Below are 23892 nucleotides of genomic sequence, written 5' to 3'. Positions count from 1 at the left end.
TAACGTCGCCACATATTTGACAGCCGGTATGCAGTATTACCAACATGAATTTGACGTTTACATATACTTCTTGGCAGCCATTGAAATTTCTCGTCGCGTCGTCTTTGCAAAACAAAAACTGTGTGTGTGATCTAAAAAGTTGCAAATTTAACTAATTTAAAGTAAAAACTAGATACAAAAATGTTCAAACGCAAACTGTAAATCCATATTCGCGTAAACGTGTTTATAAATGTGTAAAATTTGTGTTATTAGCAGCAAAAAGAACGTTTGAAAAATAGATTCACATAACAAATTTTGCTTTTGTGTTCGTATAGACAGTCGCCTAATTCCTCACACTATTTCGCTGGGAGGCTCATAGTTTGCTGTTTTCGTGCTAAATTTTTTTAAATTTCTAGGGTGAATATGACATCACCCTCACCCGCTAACAGTCCAATGCCTCCTCCCCAGGCGCCACCAGCACAAAGCCCCTCACCTTCGCCACACAGTCCTTATCCACATCAACAAATGTCGCAGGGGCCGCCAGTGCAGCAAGGGCCTTCTGGTGCAGGCCCATCAGGTCCACCACATGGACCGCCACAACAACCGCATATGCAAGGACCGCCACCACATAGCCAACATGGTCCAATTCCACCCGGCGGTCATCACGGCCCACCGCCTCCTCCTGGTCATCCTGGTGGCCCATATACACATCCTATGCAGCATGCACCACCCCATGGTTCTCCACATGGACCACCACAACATCAACAACACGGTGCAATGCCGCCTGGACAACATGGTGTAGGTCAGCATGGTCCACCACCACCACATGGGCAAGGTCCTCCAGGTCAGCATGGACCACCACCGCCAGGCAGTGGTGGTGCACCGGGTAGTGGCCCGCCAATGTCACATGCCCCACCACCGCATGGCGTACCGCCACCACACGGACCGCCTGGACCGCAACAGCAACCGGGTGTACAAGGAGCGCCCCCACCGCATATGAATGGTCCACCAGGTCAAGGGCCACCTGGTCCGCCAGGTCCACCAGGACCGCCACCACAAGGACATCACATGCCACCGCATCATCAAAGCATGGGTGCGTATTGCATATATAATAAACTTTTTTCGTACATTTAATTGCATAATATATTTTACAGGCCCGCATATGGGAATGCAAATGGCGCCACAAGGTCCTAATATGCCACCAATGGGTTATCAAACACACGGAATGCCGCCAAATGTAAGTTTTTTATAATTTTTATTTTTAAACTACTCTATACAAAAGTTTCGCACAAATTAGAACCAGTTTTATAACAAGGAAATTATTTAAATGTAAAAGTCAGTGCATCAGCCTCTTCAATTAAACCAACCATAGTTTTTACTAGTTCGGGCGAGGCTGCGGCTGTCAAATCGGGTTTCATAATATTAAATTCACCTCCTTTGCTATGATACAGCAAACCACCGGCTTCACGCAATATCACTGCGCCAGCAGCTATATCCCAAGGCATTAAATCTTCAACATGGTAGCAATCAAAGCGGCCGCTTGCAACGTAGCAAAGTGTCAATGCGGCACTGCCCATGCAACGTGTGCTGTAAAGGTGAACGGTTTTTTGTGAATGACTTTATAATTATATAAATTATGTACATACCCTGTGCTATGAGCCGCGAGTTTAGAGAGGCGCTTCACATACTTATCACGAACTAATGCGGCGTGAATAATTGAAACTTCAAAAGCTAGAACTGCATCGTTCATCTGAAATGTACATATAGTGATAGAAAGAAAAATAATATTAATATTTAAAAATTCGAGTTTTTTTGTTTTAAAGTGCATTTAGTTCGTTTATCTTATTGCAAATAAATTGTTTGCTTGTACCTAGATAAAGGTCATAAAGAGGTTTCTTACTATCACGAAACGAAATCGCATATTAATATATGTCGCCAGAGAGCAAATATACACAATGCAAACAAAAATGCAAAATTATTTGCACATTAACGTATAATGTAATTATTTGCGTTTATGTTGAACGATTACTTTTAAAAATTAAAAGTTCAGGTTCTTTTCTAAACAAATTGCATTGCCGAACTTTACACGGATTGCATTAGCGCAAGCATTGTCACCTCTGCTCTGCTTTAATAAACGATTTAAGGCATTTTTATAGCCATGAAAAACAATAAAAATATTGCAAAATAAAGAAAGGTTATGATAAAATGTTGAAAAAAAAAATTATTATTTGAATAATTAAAATAGTTTATGTAAATTAGTGATTAAAATATTCGAATTTTTTTTTGTAATTAATAGTGGGAAATATATAGTTTTTAGTTTTGCATTGATTCAATTGTAATGCATTACCGCTTGGTCTGCAGCGGCCCCTAACATAAGGAGATCCTAACAGATCGGACCACTACAGCATATTGTGCCATATAAACTAAACAATCAAAATCAAGTTCTTGTACAATATTTATATGGAAACTTGTTTACATGGCGAGATATCTTAACGAAATTTGGTGTGGATTATTGCAAAGAGTAACGGTACAATCTTCTAATAAATTGTCCAGATCGGACTACTATTATAGCAAATAAAAGCCATATAAACTGGCCTATCAAAATCAAGTGCTTGTATGAACAATTTTATATTCTTGAAGAGTGTTATAGCTTTGATTATTTTTTTTTTATCTCAAATGTGTGTTTATGTTTTTGTCGTTTTCGCTAATTGTAGCTTATCGTTTCCTAATACATTATCAAAACCTCCTTAATGATAACAAATTACCTATACTAACATTTTCAGTTTAAATTCGGTTATACACTCAAATACATATTTGTGAACATTCAATTAAGTAATACTCACTTCGGTACATTTTCTGACATGAATACGTTGACCGTTCAAATAAGCGCCATGACCCTTCCATGCCGAATACATTTCATTTGCAATTGGATTATATACAATACCAACTACCAATTCCCGAGTTATGGCCAAACCCACTGATATACACCAATGTGGTATGCGGTGTATGAAATTAGTGGTGCCATCTATGGGATCAATAATCCATGTGGGTGCATCAGTCAACTCGGGTAGTTTGCCGCTCTCCGACGCACTCTCTTCACCAATAATTTTAGATTCTGGAAAAGCTGTTTGCAAACCCTCAACCAGTATATCTTCTACTTTTTTATCATATACAGTTACTAAATCGTAAGTAGCTGTTTTTTGTTTATAATCTGCATCAGCAACGCCGTAACCTTCACGTAGTAGTGGACCACATTTCATAACAACTTCCAATGCAACATTATAGTAGTTATGTATTTTTATATCATCACTTGTATTTGACATTTTTGTCGTTGTTTGTATTGTGTGTTTACTATAACGTGCGGTCAGTGGGAAGACGTTTAGTGTTTGTTGTAGCTTTGATGGGAAGTAATTTTTGAAGGACAATAACGTCGTAGTATTGTTGGCGGTAGCGACGTGTGTGTGTCTTCTTATTACACTATACTCGTTTGGCTTGCTATTTATTACAGCTCGTATTGTAGCTACTACACCCGTTGTGCCCTTATTGAGCAAGAACTCTTTACACTGATGTATCGCCAACAACTGATTACTTAGCGTCAGCATTTTCATATAAATTTGCGCTTATTTGTTTCAAAACTTAAGATGAGCATACTATGTAGAAGAGCGCGAGAACGACGAAAAAATGATAAAAATGGGTTGTGTGCACATTGGCACATAAAGCAGTAGCGACAACTAACTATTGGCTGCAATTTTTTTTTCATGGAGTGATACTGAATTCCGTGTTGTTATTTTGTTTTTATAAGCGTGTGAGAGCAAGTTTTATCACGTTCTCTTTGAGTGACTTGCATAAAAATAAAAGGTAGACGGTTTTGTTGTGTACATCCATAGGAAAGTTATTAGGTATTATATTTTCTGTTTATTTTTTTCTTTTTTCTAAATTCATTCGGTCAAAAGTTTTTATGTTGTGTTATTAAAGTTAGATTACACTTTAACACAAAAATATATTTAAGTAAATAATGAAATGCATAAGAAAAATAAACCAGAAAAAACCTTAAATTCTTTTGTATCTCAGCCATAATACCCTTTACAAATAAAAAAAAAGTTTTTTTTTATGTAAGAATTTGATTTTGTTCGCTTAACTTGTATGGAAGCTATATCTGACATTATCTGACGTTGGAGGTTATGACAAATGGTTAGCTTTTTGGGGAGAAGAGGACTTGTGCAAAATTCGATATCTCACAAACTGTGGAACTGGTTTGCATATGTACAGCCAGATGGGTATGGCTAAATGTTGTTGTTGTAGCCGCAGAATTCTGCCGAGTTGAAAGTTCTTGGGCGGATGAAAATCCGGGTCTGTTCCATAGATGCTACTATGTATGAACGGCTGCGACGTGGCTAAATTGACTCAGCTCGTGACGCTGTCCATTTATCAATTATATTTTATAGGATTTCCGATCCCTTTTTCAAACTTCGTTGTAAACTTAATGTACGTTGTTCAGGGTATAAATATATATAGTATGTATGTAATTACTTGCATGCATTGTCTCAGCGCTCTCATCGTCTTTTTATCTTATCTTATTTGCCATAAATCTGAATTAGATATGGGTAACTTGAATTCTTATTTGTTTAGCAATTTGCATAGAGGCTTAAGCTGAAGTGGATGAGAATATGAAATAAAATTATAAACTACTTGCATATACAATATAATAAGTAGATCGAACACACATGCATTCAATATACATATGTATACATATGTACTCATGTATCTACAGCTGCGATTAATGAAATAGTAGTGTGTATTAACACTTAATCTTTTTCAATTGTTAACAGTAGCTCTGGTTGCTTAAATGATCGTTGCCAGATATATTTGAAGTACTGTCTCTATCTATACTTAGTACTTGGTAATATGACTTTTATTTTTAGTCACAACTATTCAACTAGAACTGTATGAGAAACTTGACCATACCATTATAAAGGAGTCACTATGTTTTAAAGCTTTTGTGCTGCCCCACATACTCTCGAGGCGGTTTTCCGCCATAAAGAATAATTTTCGGATCTTCAGTCATAAGTATCTTCCTACATTTTTCCGTTTGTTACATTAAATGTCTTTCTAAGGCGTCGTGTTACCTGCCTTGTTTAATAAAGAAGCCTTTGAGGGCTGCGAGCGTACAAATTACGTTCTCGTAACCTTCCTGTCACAAAATGAACAACATAACCTAAATTGAATTCATCCCGGATGTCTACAGCAGATATTATTGGTCGAGTCAACAGTCGAAAAACGGAATATTTTCTTATTCTCCTTTAAAAATTAGTAAAAGCCTTTAAATCTTACTATTAATGCTTTTTGAAAACTATTACCTTGATTTGAAATCAAATGTTTTTCAAGTTTTTTTGCTCACTACTATTTCATTTCTCGCTGATAATTTTAAAATTCTTACTAGTATCTGTTCTACGGAATAACGGTATTCGCTTAACATTTTCAAATTGAGTGCAATAGGTACATTCCATATGTATGTATGTAATGCGTAATATACATGTATCAAAATTTAGGTATTTAGAGTATGCTACTATTACATTGCTCGCAGCTGTATGTATGGCTCTCATGTATTCCGCTTGGTTCCTTCAGAACCATTTTTAATTTATTAATTAAAAAAATTCGCATAATACATTAATATATTTACATGAATGAAACTTGAGAACTTTCTGTAAATATTACAACAGTAGATTTTGTATACATACATACTATATGAACAGATGTTTGCATGAATGCATTCAATACGAGATTGAACATTTTTGCATTGTGTACGAATTTCGCAAGCGCTGCTTCATTCCATTTATTTAATACATATCAATACTGGTTTTCTACAATTTCGTTTTTCTATATTTGATATTAATTCCACAATTCATTTTATTTTCAACAATAACTAACCTCTAACCTTTATTACTTATTAGCCACATTTTTTACCTTATTACTTTTTAATTTTTTTTTAATCACAATTTTTAGTATATTTCTTTTAAGTTTTCATAAATCATCTCACAATTGATATTCTGTTATTTGATCAGCTTCATTGATCAAACCAATCACGTCTTGCGCCAGTTCAGGTGTCGCTGCGGCGATGCAATCCGGTTTCATAATCGAAAATTCGCCACCTTTTGAATGACACACTACGCCACCTGCTTCGCGTATTATTAACGCGCCGCCTGCTATATCCCAAGGTTGTAGATCCTCTACAGCGAAGCAATCAATGCTGCCGCGCGCCACATAGCAGAGAGATACAGCAGCACTACCAATGCCACGGCAACTAAATTTGCAGGGAAGGATTGGAAGTTTTTAAAGTAAATAATTATATATTCCATTTCATTACCCGATGGAATTGGCAGTCAGTGTACACAACCGTTTCATGTGCTTATCACGTATAGCTGGTCTTTGTATGAGGGACAGTTCGGTTCCAAAAATACCAGTTTTCATCTGGGAATGATAGGAAATAATGGAGACAAATTAATAAATTAATTTAAAAGTTAATTATTAATTAATTTCAGTTATTGAAATATCGAACAAAAGAACATTCTTATGAGCTTTTTATTTTTACTTCAAAATAACTTGGCTTTACCTCAAAAACTTAACCTCAAAATAAATAAGTAACAATAAAAATAATAAAAACAAAAGTCCGTTCCCACAAAATTAAAATAAAAAAAAAATAAAAATAACATGAAATACAAAAGCAAAAATAAATAAATAAAATATAAACAAGTTATAAAAATAATTATAAAAATTAACATAAAAAATCATAAAAACATTAACAAATAAATGATACAAATTAACTAATTGGAGCCTAAAATGATATGAGTATATGTAAGAAATAATACAAAAAACTCAAATTATTTACACGTCTAGTGCTAATAATATCGAATTATTCTTATCTACTGATAATTCACAAAACTTGATATCAAGTTGTTTACTCTCTATATAGTCCTCTAATCTTAAAACTGCGAATCTCTCGCAAAACACGCTCATCAGTTGTTATTTTACTCACTTTCGTACACTTGCTCACGCTAATGGGATTTCCATTGAGATATGCACCATGTCCTTTATATGCTGAGTACATCTCATTCACCACTGGAATATACACTATACCAACCACTAACTCCTTATTAATGGCTAAACCCACCGATATACACCAATTCGGAAAGCGGCGTATAAAATTGGTAGTGCCATCTATGGGATCAATGATCCATGTGGGTGCATCTGTTAACACCGGCTCACTATTGTTTTCCGCTGTGCCTTCTTCACCGATAAATTTCGTTTCGGGGAATGCTTTCTGCAATCCTGCGATGAGTAGATCCTCTACCTTCTTATCATATACAGTTACTAGATCATAGAATGCCGATTTAGTTTTGTAATTAGCATCGGCTTGTGCATAACCTTCACAAGCGACCGGGCCACTTTTCATGACCAATTCCAAGGCGACATTATAGTATTTACGTATTGTTTCTGCTTCAACGCTGTCAGACATTTTTAGTTTATATAAATAATTTAAAAAGGGTTACGAACTAATTTTTCTATTCGTTTTAGTTTATATTTTTTATTTCCGTGTTTCCGAAATATTTTTAGGTGTTTGCTCTTTACACAGCGACTTTTTCGAGCGATGTATCGCCTACAACTGATTGCTGAGTATTTATGTTACAAAGCACTACCGCATTGACTAAGCTCTCCAAGCGGAGATACTCAATTTGAGAAGCAGCGTTCGTGTAAATTTATTAGTGTGAGAGCGTCTGCACATTAATTTCTTTCTCAAATACAATAAAAAATAAAAATACAACAAACAAATACATAAATAATTGATAAAAAAATGCTACTCATCAAGAGCTTACTTACCTTAACAACTGTCATTGATTTGTCTGTTTTTGCTCACCATACGTATGACGGTATGTCACTCTTCCTAACAGCTGATTGCTGCCATAGCGTAGATTTTCTATGCTATTTACATTTTTTAATTCTTATAATTTTAATAAATAGAAGTTAATCCAAAACAATTTAATATAATTCAAAATGTAACATTTTATTCAATAACTTTTATTTAATTATATTAAGAAAACAATATTCAAAGAAATTTGATATGACAAAAATTAAGTACATAACAATGAGAAACCTGCTGATTAGCCCCAATTATAACTTTCAACCAAACTTTATAGCTCCTCACCGCCGACAGATTTCTCTTGATCGGCTTTTCTTATGAGCTCTTCCATATCTTTGCGCAACGACTCGGTGCCAGCGCATATTAAATCTGGTTTCATAATTTCAAATGGTCCGCCATAGGGATGTGTTACCACGCCACCGGCTTCGCGTATGAGCAAATAACCGGCAGCACAATCCCATGGGTACATGTCTTCGATGTGAAATGCATCCAAGTTTCCGGCAGCTACCATGCATAAGGAATCCACGACACACGCATAGGCGAGTAATCTGAAAGTGACAGAATAATAATTTCGAGTGTGGAGAGTAATTGAATGCAAAGAGATGTACTCTTTAACTTTGTAAAGCTCTCAAAGAGCGTGATTTGACTTTGAGTTTTCTTGTTTTATTTCTTCTTGATTTGTTTTTGTTTTTTTCCCTTGTGATTTTGGTATTGTTCCTTTTGCTTTTGCAACTTTTTATTTTTAAATTTTTTTTATAAATAGCTTGACTATTAAAATTAAAGCCTTAATTTTTTCTTGTCGCTTTACAATAATTTCAGATCAATATAAATCAGTTGTAGATAATATTTTTGAAGGTCCGTTGTTTGTTAAGTCGGATAGCGGCAAATAATTTGATTATATTGTATTTCTTGACTTGCTATTAGCAAATCTTATCCAGACTGGTTTTCAGGGAGCTATAGATGTTAAAATTATCTCACTATCTATTTTAAAGTTTTTAAGTCCAGTGCCAAAAATAGAGCAAATTATTTCATATATTTTTGTTTGAGCTTCATATAACCAGTTCAATAACTTCCATCCTTCTTGACTTAATAAGAAATAATTATTACAATAAAATAAAATATTATTCATATTAGAAAAATAATAAATAAAATAAGTGTTAATAAATATAATAACAGGATGAAGTATGATAAAAATTAAAATATTAAAAAAAAATTAAGGGAAAAAAGTAATTGATTTTATTAAAAAATACATTTTAAACAAAAGGGAAGTATAATATACATAAATAAAATAATTACAGAAAAAATTTTTCAAAATTTAAATAATTTAACTCACTTTAAAATAAAAAAAATAATAATTTTTTCAATACTCCTTCTTGACTTGATTGAAAATAACATATAAACAAAAAAAGTAAAAACGAAGAATTTACGACAACAATGAAATGAAAAATTATTCATAACAGAAAAATAATGAATAAAGCAAGTAAAACAAATATAAAAGCAGACCGAAGTATGATACATAAAGTAAAAATATGGAAACAATTTTGAAGTGAAAAAATTAATTAATTTAAATAAAACACAGAAATGTTGAATAAATAGAAAGTATAATATAATACAAAATTATACAAAACTTAAAATTGAAAAAAGAAAAAATATATAATAAATTAAATTCATAAAAAAGAAAATAATAATAATTTAATAAAAAAATTAAAAAATAAAACAAGTAAGGAAGGGCTAAGTTCGGGTGTCACCGAACATTTTATACTCTCGCATGATAAGGTGATAATCGAGATTTCATTATCCGTCATTTACATATTTTTTTATTTTGGTTCCTAATGTATATACATACTCGTATTATACAGAGAAGGCATCAGATGGATTTCAAAATAGCGTTATATTGGAAGAAGGCGTGGTTGTGAACCGATTTCGCCCATATTTCGTACGTGTCATCAAAGTGTTAAAAAAATATTACAAACCGAATTTCACTGAAATCGGTCGAGTAGTTCCTGAGATATGGTTTTTGGTCCATAAGTGGGCGACGCCACGCCCATTTTCAATTTAAAAAAAAGCCTGGGTACAGCTTCCTTCTGCCATTCCTTTCGTAAAATTTAGTGTTTCTGACGTTTTTTGTTAGTCGGTTAACGCACTTTTAGTGATTTTCAACATAACCTTTGTATGGGAGGTGGGCGTGGTTATTATCCGATTTCCTCCATTTTTGAACTGTATATGGAAATGCCGGAAGGAAACTTCTCTATAGAGTTTGGTTCACATAGCTATAGTAGTTTCCGAGATATGTACAAAAAACTTAATAGGGGGCGGGGCCACGCCCACTTTTCCAAAAAAATTACTTCCAAATATGCTCCTCCCTAATGTGATCCTTTGTGCCAAATTTCACTTTAATATCTTTATTTATGGCTTAGTTATGACACTTTATAGGTTTTCGGTTTCCGCCATTTTGTGGGCGTGGCAGTGGACCGATTTTGCCCATCTTCGAACTTAACCTTCTTATGGAGCCAAGAAATACGTGTACCAAGTTTCATTATGATATCTCAATTTTTACTCAAGTTACAGCTTGCACGGACGGACAGACGGACGGACGGACGGACAGACAGACATCCGGATTTTAACTCTACTCGTCACCCTGATCACTTTGGTATATATTAACCCTATATCTGACTCTTTTAGTTTTAGGACTTACAAACAACCGTTATGTGAACAAAACTATAATACTCTCTTTAGCAACTATGTTGCGAGAGTATAAAAAGAATAGTAATTGAAGACATAGTGTTAATAAAAATAATAATGGTAATTAAATTAATAATAAAAAAAAAATAATTTTTTTTCTGTAAAAAAGCTCTAACTTTAAGTATTAAAAATAAAATTATCTTTGTCGACAAATGATTTTATTGCCTAATTTGCCAAATACATGTGAAATATGTAAATCCCTTTGCACTTACATATCTTAATCTTGCTTAACCCTTGTGTTGCTACCCAAAAAAAATCACACTGTCTGCCGCCCAGGGTACCCGGGTACCCGTACGCAAATTCGTGCGTATAAGTGCGTTAGACGTAAAGATAATTGAGTGCATTCTATCAGGATCTCTTTACTGACATCTGAGAAAGGTATTTCTACTTGATTGTACCATATAAATTATGTACAGACACCTTCATAGTCCTAAATCAAGAATAAAACGCGCGCTGCTCTAACGTAAATTTCTCGTTTTTGCGAAGGCCAGTTGCGTGGAATTTAAGTGATGAGGAAACAGGTCGCTCTCTTAATTGCTTTGGACCTCAGGAACGTTCCAGAATTCCGTGAAACGAATATAAGCGGTATAGTTAAGTTTCCGTCGTTGACTCACTGGAGTCACTCCAGTCAGTGTGGATAGTTCGTTAGCGTGTGTGCATATGGAGGAGTTACCGAAAGCACAGTTTTTGAGGTAATGTAAATAAAATAAATACACGATTTATTTACCACGATGGGTTTTTAATTTTATCGAAAATTTAATGCGAAAAATATGAATAAAATAAAATAAAATAAAAAGAAAAACAAAGCTGTAATACTTATTAGTACGATGCACTATGATTATGAAATTTCTGATGCAGCTCACAAAAAATCACAAATGATTTTGTTTTATAATCAAAGCTGGCGTTGACACCATGGATCAAATGACAGCAAACGTGTAGATGGCCGCTGTCTTTTTTTTTCAACATCCTCGCCATTGCAGGCGCACCTGTTTATGTCATCTACTATGATAATAACAGCATGCTTTGCAAGAAAACAAACAGACGAAAACTTTTCCTTCGACAATTGTGAGAAGAATGAGCAATGCCGATGATCGAAGAGCGTGTCCCGAATCAGCAAATAATGCGAAACCACTTTACCAAAATCCCAGTCGAAAGTTTCTTTGAAGGGCCATTAGTAGAGGTGGTACCCAGAAATGACAAATGTCGAGGCGCCACTGGGAGGGGAGCTGTTGATGGATTTTGTTACATTTATAACGAGCAGCCTATTCGCAAACGACGAAAAACACGGAAATCCTGCGTTGAGTGCGATAAGCCCGTATGCGATCAGCATTCGGTGAACATTTCTAAATGTTTACATTGTAATGAGTAATTTTGAGATTTTCTTAATTTTTTAATTAATTCTTAAAATTTAGTTATTCAAATTTACTTGTTCAAATTATTACTTATATTTCACTGTGCAAAAAGCAAAAAAATCATTAATTTTTTTGTAACTTCATGTCGGAAAATAAAATTATTATTATTATTATATTAAGTATATTTTATCAATAAATATTTAAAAATGAACATAATTTGTTATAGTTATCATACAGATACTTATTTACTCCTTTTAGATATAAAATAAAATTATAATCATAATGTATTACACGAAATGCGCCGAATTTCTGTCGGGGTACCCGGGTACCCGGGTGGCTGAGGCGTGTTTCTATTTTCAGACGTAACATTTCTGAAGTTAGAAAAAAATTTGAGCTATGTATAATGCACAATTCGCTAGATAATCGGTTAAACCATGGGGATCCAAGAGGATTTTAGCCTATCCTTTTTAGAAAAAATATTATTCAACAAAATACACGCCGTGGGTACCCGGGTACCCGGGTGGCAACACAAGGGTTAATATATTAGGTTGCACTTTGATGCTATAAAAGGAAAACTGTTGACCATATAACTTTCTTAAATTGAATAAATATGCATAAGATCCCTTTAAACATGAATCTCTTTCCTTATTGCACAAATGACTTACATGCGAAGAGATTAATTATACAATATTGTATTAAGGTCTTATCAGATGTCAGTTTATGGACATACGTATATTACTGTGGGCAAAATATAGTAAGATTTTTTAATTTAAATCTCGCGTGAAAACCCATTTGTCGAAATTAGTTTTTTTCTAGGTTGGTATGACTATCAGTGACATAAAAAAAATCATTAGTATTTAGCAAACGTTTGTCTTTCTGAAGTACATAAAATGCATTCGGCGATTTTTACAATGTGTGAAATTGTTCAGTAAAGACGTTCCATTAAATTTTGTGAGGGGAATCAAATTTTTGGTGGTCCGCTCCGAGGAAACAGTTTTCGGGCCAATTGAAGATATTAAACGTGAATCGCTTCGCGTTGGCACAGGTGTATTGGGATCAATGGGAATTACTTTAAGGGAGACGACATAGATTTTGAAGAATAAATTAAGAGTTTTAAAATTATAAACAAAGTCTTACTATTTTTTGCTTATAGTAGTACAACCAAGGACTGTCAACTCAACACCATGCCTCGAAATTACTTCAGGAATGTTTTCTGCCGCGATAACGGCAACAACACGTACATTAGTTTTCCGCATGAGACTTGAGTTTCGTCGTTATGTTTTAATTATTTTGTTTGGTTTACAATTCTGCTGGAAATCTGTCAGTAGGTACAGAACTTCTATGTCAAAAACATGTTTCAATTTTGAATTTGGTTTGACAGCTATTTCTACAGCATATTCTATATCCCTAAAAACCACCCTGTATATGTAAAAAAAATGCAATTTGTTAAGATCTCTTTTAAAAAAAAAACCTGAATGTTATGAGTAAATATTTATTGAAGGCTTTCCGACCTGCGACATTTACAGTTAAAAGCTCCTATTCTCTCTAAAATCAAATATACTTAAATAACATGACTAGGCATATACGATGCTTGTTATGTAAATTTACTACCATTGTCTAAAAATTTATCTCTTACCTTCTAGCAGATGCGCCGATATGATATATCCGTTTTATATGCTTGTTACGTATTTTATGAGCGTGTAGTAACGACACCTCGTACGCCACATTCGCTTCGCTGATCTGTGAATTTTATGAAAATTTATTACACGCATACACAGTAAATGCTTGACATTAATTACGCCATTTCAAGTGACTTACTTTAGCAATATTGCTAACGTGTATAGGCTGCCCATTGCAAAAGGCGCCGCCACCCAGTTTTGTTGTATACATTTTCTGCTGCACCGGATTGTTGATGATGCCCAAAACGATTTGTTTATTCACCGCCAAACCGATTGAGACGCATACGTGCGGTATCTGTTTGATAAAATTCGATGTGCCATCAATGGGATCAATGATCCAAGTCGGTGCATCCGTTAGCGCTTTTGTTACATGATTATTTTTCGCTGTATCCTCTTCGCCGATGAACTTATGCTCCGGATAGCGTGCCAATATTTGTTCAATTAGAAATTCTTCAATTTTATTATCGTAATCGGTGACCACATCGTAGAATGCCGTCTTGATGCTGATCTGTTTGCCGACCTGCGCATAACCCTCGAGCAGTAACTCGCCAGCACGCTGCGCAAGCGGATACATAAAGTCGTACAATTCGTCGATCAGCTGTGGACTAGCCATACCTGTTTGCTTTGATTATGCGGAGTTTTTAAAAGAATATTTTTGCGTTTAATTGAAATTGATTTTAATTTCTTGAAAGTGTCGCGCTTTATTAAGTGTCTCGCTTTGTGTGTATGTTTTTAAACGCTTTATTCAATTTCCTCTATAATACTTATGTTTTACTTTTTCCACACAACGCTATCTACTATATGTTGGCGCAAAAAATAACGTTTACAAGCTTCACCAAAGTTCAGCACTCAACTGAATGGAAAATATGCTTTTGCAGCTGATTCCACTCGCTCAAACGCTACTGATTCATAACGATTGTTGTATCTCCTTTTTTCTATTTTTTACTCTGCGTTTGCCCGGTTCGTTGTTTGTTTTTTTCTTCAATTTTAATTACGATTAGCTTGTAAATAAAAATTCTCACTGTTCATCAGAAGCAGCTTTGGGCTTGCCATTGTATCATCACATTTATTAAAATATTGTTTGAGAGCGTAAATCATCGAGTCATTACTTTGATAAATGAAAGTCAGAATTGCAGAAAAATATTGATGTTATTTAATAAGTAGGTGCATTTATCAGTGCTTGAGAACTGGCGCTATTAGTTTGATATCAATATTTGTTTGCGAAAATGCTGTCATAAATTTTGAAAGAAACTGTAGACAGTTGTCATAGAAACTGAAACGAAATTCATCTGTCAGCCAAATCGGTCGCATATTTAACTTCTTTTGACGTTTTCCTGTTCTTCAAACCCTTTAATCAGCTCGTGCATGAAGTTTTAAATCTTGTTATCTTATACATATGTATATCATATCCTCACCTCAAATTATTTACACCGAAGGCGCTATTTACAGTATGAAACGAATACCCACCACAAGATATTTCATCGAAAGGTCCACGTTTACAACAATTACTGAAAATCTTGGAAGAATTTAAAACATTATATGCTCTCACTTAGCTTAAGTCGAGTTAAGGGTTTAAAGCTATTTGTGAATTAAAAAAAATATATTTTTGCACATAAATATATCGAATGTGCATATATTTGAAAATATTATTTGTTTTTGAACTGACAAATAGTTTCGGAAATATGACCGTATTTGTAGAAAAAAATTTAACATAGTGTAATTGGCTTTAACATGAAACTCGTTTTTCTCAACACGCTGTAGATTTCGTTTATAGATTTCAGATAATTTTAAGCAGACAAATCATTCTTGCCTCCCGACAACATTTTTCTCACGTTTTCCTGGTGATTCTTATTCGTGTCTTCCCGTTACTAACGAAAACGGCTAAAAATTCTAAAAATATTTGAAGTCCCATTTTAAAAAGAGTAATTGTTGGTTTAAAAAACTTCAAATCGAAAAATTTTGCGTTTTCTTGTATAGTTTTTTTTTAGTAACGAACGCACCTTCGTAAAACACGAATATTGCATAACCTTTTTTCTTTGAGTTTCCGTTACAAAAAACTGAATTAAAATTACACTAACGATATTTTCGATTATATCATAAAGGTTGAATACAGCATTGGAAACTTTCAAGGTGTAATTACTATATACATACTTACGTCATTATTTGCATTTGTACGTATGTTTTTCGGTTGATTTAGACCGGTTTATTCTCTTGTAAACTTAGTTATCCCCTGTTATGAGTGATTGTTTGGGCAGATTAAGGAGATTTAACTATCTTGTTACTAGCTGAAAATAAATTGTACAAAAATTATAAAGAAGCTAAAGGGAAGGAATTGATTTCAGTGGAAGCCAAGAACCTTTGCTGTGTCATATATGTATATTTGTGAAAACAAAATTTGGTTGTATATCGCAGGCATAAGAATCCCCAAGAACTACCAACTAACTACTCATGGAATAGCAACTATCTGTATTATCTATTACCTTCTTTACGAATTCACTGTATACATACATTTTTGTATTCATCTAAAATCCGATGGACCTTTTAAACAACAGTTACATTAACAAAAATATAATACCCCGTGTGCAGCATGTAACCTCGGGTGTAAAGATGTATATGTAATAGGAAGTCGTGATTTGATGCTGTCACTTTTTCATATTTTCCAGCGTTCATTGTAGGTTAAACGCTACTGCAGTTATCTGTAAGAAGCAATTCTTATCAAAGTTGTAGCACTGGAAAATAGACAAGTTTTTGTTTTTACTACAAACCATATAAGAATAATATACAGTGTGTAATAAAAGTGGCGTGTCACATTGCAGCAACGAAAACGACAATTAAAAGATCATCAATACAATGTATTGTGGAAGAAATTTGGTAAGCTTCACATCTTAAACATAAAATTGTTATATCAGTAAAGTCCTTTCAAATATATAATAAATCGATAAATGGTTATCGTTGAAACGGGTTTACTAATAAAGCGTATTGACTAAATCTTAAGAGAACTGAAAATGGGGTTAAATCATAAACCTTATTTCTAAAATTTGGTTTTTTGCTTCAAGCAAGCGAAATCGTTTAAGGTGGTATGCCATCAAAACTGTAATATATTTTAAGCGAAAGTCTAAATTCAAAATTGGTGGAATTTAAGTTTGCAAATGCTTTATATCGGTAATCTCATTTCATTTTGGGTCTTTATGCGACATGTCTTCTAAACGATTCTTAGGGTTGACAAAAAATAATACATTGATTATCGCTTGTTGGCACGAAACAATCCGTTCCCACAATAGTCGGGTCTAAGTAACCGGAACGGAGCCGGACTGTCAACTCGCCATTATTCCTTGAAATTGCTTTAGGAATGTTTTGGGCTGTTACACCAACAACAATATAGTGATTAGGCGTCTTTGATCTGCTACTTTTCTGCTCGCTATAATTTATGCCACTTATTTGTTCGATTCGACACCTTCCAAAGTTGCATAGGCACAGACAAACAATATTCCTATGTACGTAATTTGCTTCACTCTGTATCTCGTCTACTTCGATTTCTTATCGCAATTTTAATTTAACAGCAATGGTTTCCTCATTTCTCAAAATTAAGAATGGCTTGTGACTATTGGAACTTAGGATCTCAATATGACTCATAAGCAATAAATAAATCGAAAAATAGCGGATAAAATATGGTATCAAGTGGGTGAAAATTATGCAGATATGATAAAGTAAAATTAATATTTCTTTGGTAGAATTTGAACATTAAACTCGCCCAATACTTTTTCAAATAATCGAATAATAATACTTGTATAACATGCATTGTTATACCGCTATTGTTCCCATCTCAATTTCGCATATTATTTTTTCCAATTTAAGGGTCCACCGGCTCCCGGTCAGGGCCCACCACCCGGCGATCGTCCCGTACAGGAAAGTCTTACCGCACTACAACGCGCCATTGACACAATGGAGGAGAAGGGACTGCAAGAGGATCCACGCTACTCACAGCTACTCGCCATACGCGCCACCTCGAAGCATCAACATCTCACTGGCAATCAGGTGAATATGTTGCGCGCACAAATCACCGCCTACCGCTTGCTGGCGCGCAACAAACCGATTTCCATGCAAATGCAGCAACAATTAGCACCACCACAACAACAACAGCAACAGCAGCAGCAACAACAGCAGCAGGGTGGCGTACCGCCTGGACCCCCCGGACCGCCGGGACAACACCCTGGCGTGCCAGTGCAACAGCAACAGCCGCAACCCGGACCAAGTGGTGCACCACCACCAGGCGCTGCCGGCAGCGCGAGCACACCACCGCAATGTCCCACACCGCCGGCAATTCCATACACGCAACAGCAGCTACCCGGTGGACCAAAGTTACAGCCGCAACCACCACAACATGTGCAACAACCAGCAATGCCACCAGGCGCTGGCGCACCACCAATGCCACCGCAACAAGATATGTCGCATCAGTTGCCCAATGGTGCTGGTGGCAAACCGAATGCCGGTCCACCGCCACCAATGATGGGTGGCAGTCAGCCACCGATTTCTTCGCCAATGCCAGCAACGATGGCGCAAGGTGTGCGTCCGGGCATGCCACAGGTGCCACCTGGCATGCCGCCACAAGTAACGCCCGGCATGCAAGCGCCTAAACCCGGCGCACCGCCACCGCAGCAACCTATGCCGAAGCCCAATCGCATAACCACAGTCGCCAAGCCAGTTGGTTTGGATCCGATTACGCTACTGCAAGAACGTGAAAACCGTATAGCATCGCGCATTTCGTTGCGCATGCAAGAGTTGCAGCGACTGCCGGCTACCATGCCGGAAGATTTGCGCCTACAAGCGGCCATAGAGTTGCGTGCGCTGCGCGTGCTGAATTTCCAGCGGCAACTGCGTGCCGAAATTGTACAGTGTACGCGACGCGATACCACACTCGAGACGGCGGTCAATATTAAGGCTTACAAGCGCACAAAGCGTCAAGGACTGCGTGAGGCGCGCGCCACCGAGAAATTGGAGAAACAACAAAAATTGGAAGCGGAGCGTAAACGACGCCAGAAACATCAAGAATTCTTGGCAGCAGTGCTACAGCATGGCAAGGACTTTAAGGAGTATCATCGCAATAATAAAGCGCAGCTGGCTCGCGTCAACAAGGCGATTATGAATCATCATGCCAATGCGGAGCGCGAACAGAAGAAGGAGCAAGAGCGTATCGAGAAGGAACGTATGCGTCGTTTGATGGCCGAGGATGAAGAGGGCTATCGTAAACTTATCGATCAGAAGAAAGATAAACGTTTGGCATTCCTGTTGTCGCAGACCGACGAATATATCAGCAATCTCACACAGATGGTGAAGCAGCACAAGGATGATCAGAAGAAGAAGAAAGAGGAGGAGAGCAAGCGCTTGGTGCAATACAAGAAAGAGCTGCTTATGAGTGGCGAATACATGAATATCGATGAAAGCTGCATTGCAGCGGATATGCGCGTCACTGTTGTTGAGCAAGCAACAGGAGCGCGTCTCTCCGGGGAGGAAGCGCCCATGTTGAAGAACTTGCACAACTGGTTGGAGCGTCATCCCGGTTGGGATTGGATTGAGTCCGATTCAGATGATGAAGGTGATGCTGAGATGCGTGCAGCAGACACCAAGGAGCACAATAAATCAAAGGAGGAACAGGAAGAGAAAAAGGCCGAAGAGGCAGACAGCAAAGAAGCAACCAATGTTGAGGATGCTAAAGACTTTATCAAGAAGGTTAAGGTGGAAGATGATGAGTATCGTACTGAGGAGCAAACCTACTACAGTATTGCGCATACCGTACACGAAAAGGTGACCGAACAGGCAAGCATTATGGTTAACGGACAATTGAAGGAGTACCAGTTGAAGGGTTTGGAATGGTTGGTCTCATTGTACAACAACAATTTAAATGGTATTCTTGCCGATGAGATGGGTTTGGGCAAGACTATACAGACTATTTCGTTGGTTACCTATCTAATGGATCGCAAAAAGGTGAGTAAGTTTATGTTCTTGTTGTGTATTGTTTGTACTTAATTTTCATTTCTCTCTTGCCAAAAGGTCATGGGTCCTTATTTGATTATTGTGCCGCTCTCCACACTACCCAATTGGGTGTTGGAGTTCGAAAAGTGGGCGCCTTCCGTCGGCGTCGTCAGCTACAAAGGCAGTCCACAAGGTCGTCGCTTGCTGCAGAATCAAATGCGCGCCACGAAATTTAATGTGCTACTCACCACCTACGAGTACGTTATCAAAGACAAAGCAGTGCTTGCTAAAATCCAATGGAAATACATGATAATCGATGAGGGTCATCGTATGAAGAATCATCACTGTAAGCTTACACAGGTCTTGAATACACACTATATAGCGCCCTATCGCCTGTTGCTCACCGGTACACCGCTACAAAATAAATTACCCGAATTGTGGGCTCTTCTAAATTTCTTGCTACCATCCATCTTCAAGTCCTGCTCCACTTTTGAGCAGTGGTTTAATGCACCGTTCGCCACCACAGGCGAGAAAGTCGAATTGAATGAGGAAGAAACCATTTTGATTATTCGTCGTTTGCATAAAGTGTTGCGTCCCTTCTTGTTGCGTCGTCTCAAGAAGGAGGTGGAACATCAATTGCCCGACAAGGTTGAGTATATTATCAAATGTGACATGTCTGGCTTGCAGCGTGTGCTCTACAAGCATATGCAGAGCAAGGGTGTGCTACTCACCGACGGTTCGGAGAAGGGTAAACAAGGCAAAGGTGGCGCTAAGGCTTTAATGAACACTATTGTGCAGTTGCGTAAGCTTTGTAATCATCCATTCATGTTCCAACACATCGAGGAGAAGTATTGCGATCATACTGGCGCACACAGCGTTGCATCCGGTCCGGATCTGTATCGTGTGTCGGGCAAATTCGAATTACTCGATCGTATTCTACCGAAGTTGAAAGCGAGCAATCATCGTGTATTGCTCTTCTGTCAAATGACACAGTGCATGACTATTATTGAGGATTATTTGAGTTGGCGTCAGTTTGGCTACTTGCGTTTGGATGGTACCACCAAAGCTGAGGATCGTGGTGAATTGTTGCGTAAATTCAATGCAAAGGACTCCGACTATTTCGTGTTCTTGCTGTCGACACGCGCCGGTGGTTTGGGTCTCAATTTGCAGACCGCCGATACGGTTATAATCTTTGATTCCGATTGGAATCCACATCAGGACTTACAGGCGCAGGATCGTGCGCATCGTATTGGTCAACGCAATGAAGTGCGCGTGCTACGTTTGATGACAGTAAATTCGGTGGAGGAGCGTATCTTAGCAGCAGCGCGTTATAAGTTGAATATGGATGAGAAAGTTATTCAGGCCGGTATGTTCGATCAGAAATCGACGGGTAGTGAACGTCAACAATTCTTGCAAACGATTTTGCATCAGGATGACAATGAGGAGGAGGAAGAAAATGAGGTGCCCGATGATGAGGTTATTAATATGATGATAGCACGTAGTGAAGATGAGATAGAATTATTCAAGAAAATGGATATTGATCGCAAGAAGGAGGATGAAGAATTACATCCAGGAAGAGAACGTTTAATTGATGAATCCGAGTTACCCGATTGGTTGACGAAGGATGACGATGAAGTCGAGCGTTGGCATCAATACGATGAGGACACCATTTTAGGTGAGTTTCGCATATCAATTCGTACATTAACTGATTGAATCGGACGTAGTTACGGTTTGATGTTATAGGCGTAATATGTTTTAATTTCGAAAGCAAATAAGTTAGCATTAGATATTGACATAATTTCGTTTCAAAATGATTTTCGAACTTCACATCGAATATAATTTATATGCGTACTTGACGTAGATTTCGAAATGAAATTCGAATAAAATATCGAAATATTTAAATTCGCCCTTAATTATGTATTCGAACATATTATCGAACTCGAAGTTAATTTCTAATTAGAATTTCATTAAAGTTCTACTTTGAACTTAAATTTTGAAAATTTCGTATCAAATATCGAATCTGAATTAAAATTCGAAGTTAATGCCGAATTCGAATTTAAGCTAATTTTCGAATTAAATATCGAATTTGAATTAAAATTCTTACTTAATGACGAATTCGAATTTAAATGGTTAAATACGCACTTACTGTCTGTCTCGAACATACATATGTATTAACGAATTCGAATTTGAATTTCACTAACGCAATTTTTTGTTATATTACCATATTGATAAAAAGCGAATTTTGTGTTAATTACTGTACTAATTAAATTTAGTATTGAATTTTATTATTTAATTTCATATTTCAATTCGAACTTTATATGGAACAAGAATTAAATATCGTTCTTTTATTTAAATTCATACTTAGTGCCGAATTCGAATCTAAATTGGTACAAAATAACGACTTTATGCCTAAATTCGTACTTAATACCGAAAATATCGAAATTAAGTCTAAGTTCACACTTAATACTGACTTCGTACATATTGTAGAATTCGAATTTAATTTAAAATTAGAATTTCATTTAATTTCTTGATTAAACTTACATGCGAAATAAGTTTTTCGAATTCAATTCCGAATTCGAATTTCATTAATCTTCCACTATACATATCTATTCATTTTCGAATGTTTTTCGAGAATCTTTCATTAAAAATTGTATTTCCCTTTTATAGGTCGTGGTTCTCGTCAACGCAAAGAAGTTGATTACACAGACAGCCTCACAGAAAAAGAATGGCTTAAAGCCATTGATGATGGTGCTGAATTCGAAGAGGAGGAGGATGAAGACGATGCTAAGCGTAAGCGTCGTAAACGTAAAAATCGCAAAGATGAATCCGATGAAGATGAGTTAATTATGAAACGACGTCGGCGTCAAAATATCGATAAGCGCCTCAAAAAGCAAATGAATAAGATAATGTCAGCCGTTATTAAGTACACGAACGACGATGGACGTGTTCTCTCTGAACCATTTATGAAGTTACCATCACGTCAACGGCTACCCGACTATTATGAAATCATAAAACGACCTGTGGATATTAAGAAGATCTTACAACGCATTGAAGACTGCAAATACGGTGACATCAATGAGCTGGAGAAGGACTTTGTACAGCTATGTCAGAATGCACAAATCTACAATGAGGAAGCTTCGCTCATCTACCTAGATTCCATTGAACTACAGAAGGTATTCGTTAGTGCACGTGCACGTGTAACCGCTGCAGCAGCAGCTGCTGCATCAGCGGCCGCCGTAGCCGGCAATGAGTCGGCAAGTGGTGGTGGCGGTGGCGGTGGCACTGCAGCCGGCTCAGAGGCTTCGGACAATGAAGAGGAGGAAGTTGGTGATGACGGTTCGGAAGATGAGGAAATTGCCACTACATCCACAGCGGCGGTGAAGATGAAATTGAAACTAAACAAATCATTGGCTGCTGCACCGACCACGCCAATACAGGCAGCACCAGTGAGCACTGCTGCGGCTACCACCTCCAAAAAGCAAACGCGCCGCAAACGTTCACAAAAGAAGTATACAATTTTCGATGATGATGATGACGACATAGATTAGCTGCCATTGGGCGTAGTTTTTGCGCTCAGCACACAACAGGATTGTGTGGGCGGGGGAGGTGGTGTGAAGGCAAAGGCGAAGGCGGCGAATTCGAAAGCTAAAAGAGTACAGAAGAATTTGGCGCATGATGAATATGATGGTGACGTTGATAATGACGAGTAAGCAGCATTAAAGTTGGAATATTTCGCTTGAAATTTGTACAATTTGGCTTTCAACACAATTTTCTTCTCATACATATTTCGTAATGGCTTCAAAGGCTAATAAACATAATACTTATTTAATTAATAGTCTTATACTACGTTAGTTATTTAGCGGAAAACGGGATTTTATTAATGTGCCGCCTTTTGCGTTTTTTGAGTTATCATAATAAATTAAATTATTATGCTTGCTATTCTCCTTCAATTACTTTGCAGTTTATCGATATTGTAGTTTTTACGCAGCACAATTTTTAATACATACATATATTATATTTAACAATTTCTTTCTGCTATCTTAAACATAAAAATGTATTGCAAATGCATAAGTACTATGATTGAGTGCGCCAGCGCAATGGAATTATAAATAAAATTAATAACAAATCAACATTGAGTTGTTTCATTTTGAGACCGAAGTATAAATGTTAGGCCCATTTCAAAACAAAACAAGAAAAAAAGTTAACTTTTGTTGCTACGAAGCTATAATCTTCTTATATATAAAAATGAATCGCA

The 23892-nt window shown here is 36.5% G+C and overlaps 4 protein-coding genes across 5 annotated transcripts; 1 reads left to right on the top strand and 3 right to left on the bottom strand.

Moving 5' to 3' along the window:
* The first annotated feature begins 88 nt into the window (after positions 1-88).
* Positions 89-23767, top strand: LOC105224166 (ATP-dependent helicase brm). 2 transcript variants are annotated; one of them, XM_011202162.4, is made up of 5 exons: positions 89-1072; positions 1134-1216; positions 17523-19649; positions 19716-21312; positions 22305-23767. In XM_011202162.4, the coding sequence occupies exons 1-5, from the start codon at positions 403-405 to the stop codon at positions 23183-23185; spliced, it is 5358 nt and encodes a 1785-aa protein (XP_011200464.2). In that variant the 5' UTR covers positions 89-402; the 3' UTR covers positions 23186-23767. The 2 variants fall into 2 exon arrangements, with proteins under 2 accessions (XP_011200464.2, XP_049314127.1); XM_049458170.1 differs by lacking the exons at positions 89-1072; positions 1134-1216 and adding an exon at positions 16503-16538.
* On the bottom strand, positions 1218-3680 carry LOC105224163 (uncharacterized). The gene is made up of 3 exons (XM_011202159.4): positions 2823-3680; positions 1626-1729; positions 1218-1566 (listed from the first exon to the last, which is right to left on the bottom strand). Exons 1-3 carry the CDS (start codon positions 3585-3587, stop codon positions 1299-1301), a joined length of 1137 nt encoding a protein of 378 aa, XP_011200461.2. The 5' UTR covers positions 3588-3680; the 3' UTR covers positions 1218-1298.
* Positions 5987-7641, bottom strand: LOC105224164 (uncharacterized). Its single transcript, XM_049458174.1, has 3 exons — positions 7013-7641; positions 6344-6447; positions 5987-6280 (listed from the first exon to the last, which is right to left on the bottom strand). The coding sequence occupies exons 1-3, from the start codon at positions 7490-7492 to the stop codon at positions 6013-6015; spliced, it is 852 nt and encodes a 283-aa protein (XP_049314131.1). The 5' UTR covers positions 7493-7641; the 3' UTR covers positions 5987-6012.
* LOC105224165 (inositol monophosphatase 1) lies at positions 8032-14626 on the bottom strand. Its single transcript, XM_011202161.4, has 3 exons — positions 13807-14626; positions 13625-13728; positions 8032-8442 (listed from the first exon to the last, which is right to left on the bottom strand). Exons 1-3 carry the CDS (start codon positions 14278-14280, stop codon positions 8166-8168), a joined length of 855 nt encoding a protein of 284 aa, XP_011200463.2. The 5' UTR covers positions 14281-14626; the 3' UTR covers positions 8032-8165.
* Positions 23768-23892: the final 125 nt, after the last annotated feature.

The sequence above is a fragment of the Bactrocera dorsalis genome, chromosome 5 (genome assembly GCF_023373825.1).
Source record: "Bactrocera dorsalis isolate Fly_Bdor chromosome 5, ASM2337382v1, whole genome shotgun sequence".
Classification (NCBI taxonomy): domain Eukaryota; kingdom Metazoa; phylum Arthropoda; class Insecta; order Diptera; family Tephritidae; genus Bactrocera; species Bactrocera dorsalis.
The sequence above is the reverse complement of the archived record's forward strand: the minus strand, read 5'-3'. Positions and strand labels throughout refer to the sequence as shown.